We start from the raw sequence: 2,689 nt of genomic DNA, 5'->3' as shown, positions 1-2,689 counted from the left end.
AGACAAGACCGAGACCAAATGCGGTCAAGTCCGAGACGAGACCGAGAGCATCAAAAAATGGTCTCGAGACCAAGACCGACCTCCAGTACTACAACACTGCTCCAAGGCTAGGCTAACTGCATGCAGTGAGGCTAAGGCTTTATCCTGCTTTCCTGCCTCCTTTTCAAAGGTCAGGATCAGATCCAGCATGGATACAGACAGCTAGGACTGATTTAAAGCACCTTATAGAAAAAGTAAAGAAGAATGAACAATCTGGGATTCACATGGAAAATAATAGAATATAGTCCATGTTTTCTAGATGTTTGTTCATTTACAAAGTTGTTCTCTAAATAAACACATTCTCATAATATAGTTTTTAAATATTACAAAAATATAAAGCTAACTAATAGCTTCTCAATTATTAAACTGGTACATTAGTTTTTAGTTTGTGACACAATATTGGACCATGAAGAACACAGATTTACCTTGAAAAAGCAACAGAAGGGCAAGAATTATGGATAAAATGTAAACCTGTACATGAAATTATGTCTAGTGTTTTTTTTTATCATGCTATCTGTTGTTATAAATATACTGGTTTGATAACTTAGTATATGTTTGATTAGTTTTTGGTATAAATCTATTTTGAAAAATCTCCACCAGCCGCCGCTGCCTAAATGTACCACTCATGTTTTTGTTAAGGGTGCACCGATTGGAGATTTTTTCCCCGATCATCGATCTGTAAAAAGACTGAGATGCAGATTCCCATTTTGACCGATTCCGATTTCTTCTCATTTCATTTGTTTTAAGATCACAAAAAAATTCAATGTTTCAATCTTAATTTGTTTAAAATAAGATAAAGTAATTATACCCTTAATGTACTCCAAAAAAACCCAAAACAATGGATAGGATCTGTTTCCCATCCAAGTATCGGCCAATTACGATCCTCAAAATCCAGGAAATCGAGGCCGATCGATTCGCCGCCCGATTGATCAGCCGGAGGATCAATCCGTGCATCCTTATTTTTATTTTATTATTTTTTTTTACATCCATTTCATCATAAAGTTGTAAAAAATGATCCTTTTTGTTTTTTTTACAGCACTTTTCAACTTCTCATAGAAAAAACATATCCATCCTTCTTTGATTTTGCTATTTTTGTTTTGCACAAAAAAAAAATTGGTTCTTTAAAATTCGTCTTTTATCCAAGAAGTAAAATAACATTTAAATGAAACTTATTAGAGTCACAAATGGGAATATTTAGATATTAATAAAAGAAAAAAAACAAACAACATCTATCAAAATCACATTTTGTAGTTTGAAGATAAGAACTTTTAGTTTGAAAAATAGTTTTGAACAATTTTTACAGCCCTAATTTACCTACATACAGTTAAAACAAGTATTTACAGTTTAATGTCTTTTTTTTTAATCAAATAAAAGGGAAGCATTGAAGGTGTTTTGGGATCTTACTGCAACTATTATGAAAAAACAAAACAAAAATAAAGATATGAATCAAAATGTTTTTGTTTTTTTCTCCAGATTCAAATCTTTTATTCTTATATATAAAAAAAAAAAATCATCCTTTTGGTTAAAAAAACGTTTTCGGACAAACTTTATGGCATCAAAGTAGCTCCATACATTTAAAACTAATATTAATTCTTTTGGGTTTTGTTTAGACCCTTTTTTCTTAATAAAATTAAACTAAAACATTGAAGTTGTTTATGATCTCATTACAACTATTAGGTAAAGAAAATCACTATTATTCTGAAAACAAGATTTTTTTTTAAAAATATTGTCTTTTCAGTTCTAATTTTTTTGCCGTTACAAAATGTTTCAATAAATGTTTGTGGCTCGACGCAATAAAAACAAAAATGTACTGTATAAACATTTTTTAAATTTTAATAAAACTTAAAACACTGAAATGATGTGATCATGAAAAAACAAAATCACATGTATGAAATCTGCAATGGCTGCAGAAACATTAATGGCACCTTAAGGGTTGTTTTCCTGCAGAAACTCAGAGCATTTATTCAATAAAAATGCTTGAAACCTGCAGGATTTCATAGAATATTTATGTTTTAAAACATTAATTGTGTTTGTTTCATTTCTAGCCAAACATAAGAGGCTCTACGGAAGGCCAACACAGCCAAAAGTTGCATGAGGAACAGACGATCTATGGGCTGTTATCAAGAGGAAGGTAAAACCAGAACCTTTGTCTGATCGCCTTCCTGCAGCTCTGCATTAATTCATGCTAAAGAAGCCTAACCCAGAGTACTGAGTATACGTACTGTGTGGTACCAGGAAGTACTCTCAAGTAGGCCCATGTTTCCAAATTTAAAAAAGGAAACAAGCAGAGAAATGTAGCTCATAACCAAACATCCCCCCCAGTGACTCACATTACACCTCCCGAAGCGACTGTAGCGGCGGCCGCTCTCCGTCACATTGTAGATGTAGATGAAGTTGTCATGAGAGCCGACGGCTAAAAAGCGACCATCTGAAGAGACAAGAAGCCATTTATTCCAACCTTTTCCTCTGCATCTACGACACCAACAACCGTTCTTAGACTCTAAACGCAGAACTAAACTAAAACACCTGAACAGGTCGCACTATTTCACAGGTCAAGGATTTTTACCTTCTAATTTGTTTTGACTGAACAGGGATTTATAAAAACTCCTGTTAAGGTTTTTATCTGTACTGTTAGTTTAAGATGAACATG

General features: G+C 33.1%; 1 protein-coding gene across 1 annotated transcript in view; it reads right to left on the bottom strand.

Annotated features, from left to right (window-relative positions):
- Nucleotides 1-2,212: 2,212 nt before the first annotated feature.
- The window catches only part of LOC107086240 (echinoderm microtubule-associated protein-like 3), a gene marked incomplete at its 5' end in the record, with an annotated part of 36,149 nt that continues 35,672 nt past the window's right edge, over nucleotides 2,213-2,689 (bottom strand). Inside the window, one exon of the mRNA XM_015377056.1 lies at nucleotides 2,213-2,467. Coding sequence (XP_015232542.1) covers nucleotides 2,235-2,467 — 233 coding nt within the window. The remainder of the gene's footprint in view (nucleotides 2,468-2,689) is intronic.

This window comes from Cyprinodon variegatus, unplaced genomic scaffold (assembly GCF_000732505.1).
Source record: "Cyprinodon variegatus isolate N-32 unplaced genomic scaffold, C_variegatus-1.0 Scaffold146, whole genome shotgun sequence".
Classification (NCBI taxonomy): domain Eukaryota; kingdom Metazoa; phylum Chordata; class Actinopteri; order Cyprinodontiformes; family Cyprinodontidae; genus Cyprinodon; species Cyprinodon variegatus.
Note: the sequence above shows the minus strand (reverse complement) of the source record. Positions and strands in the feature narration are given on the sequence as shown.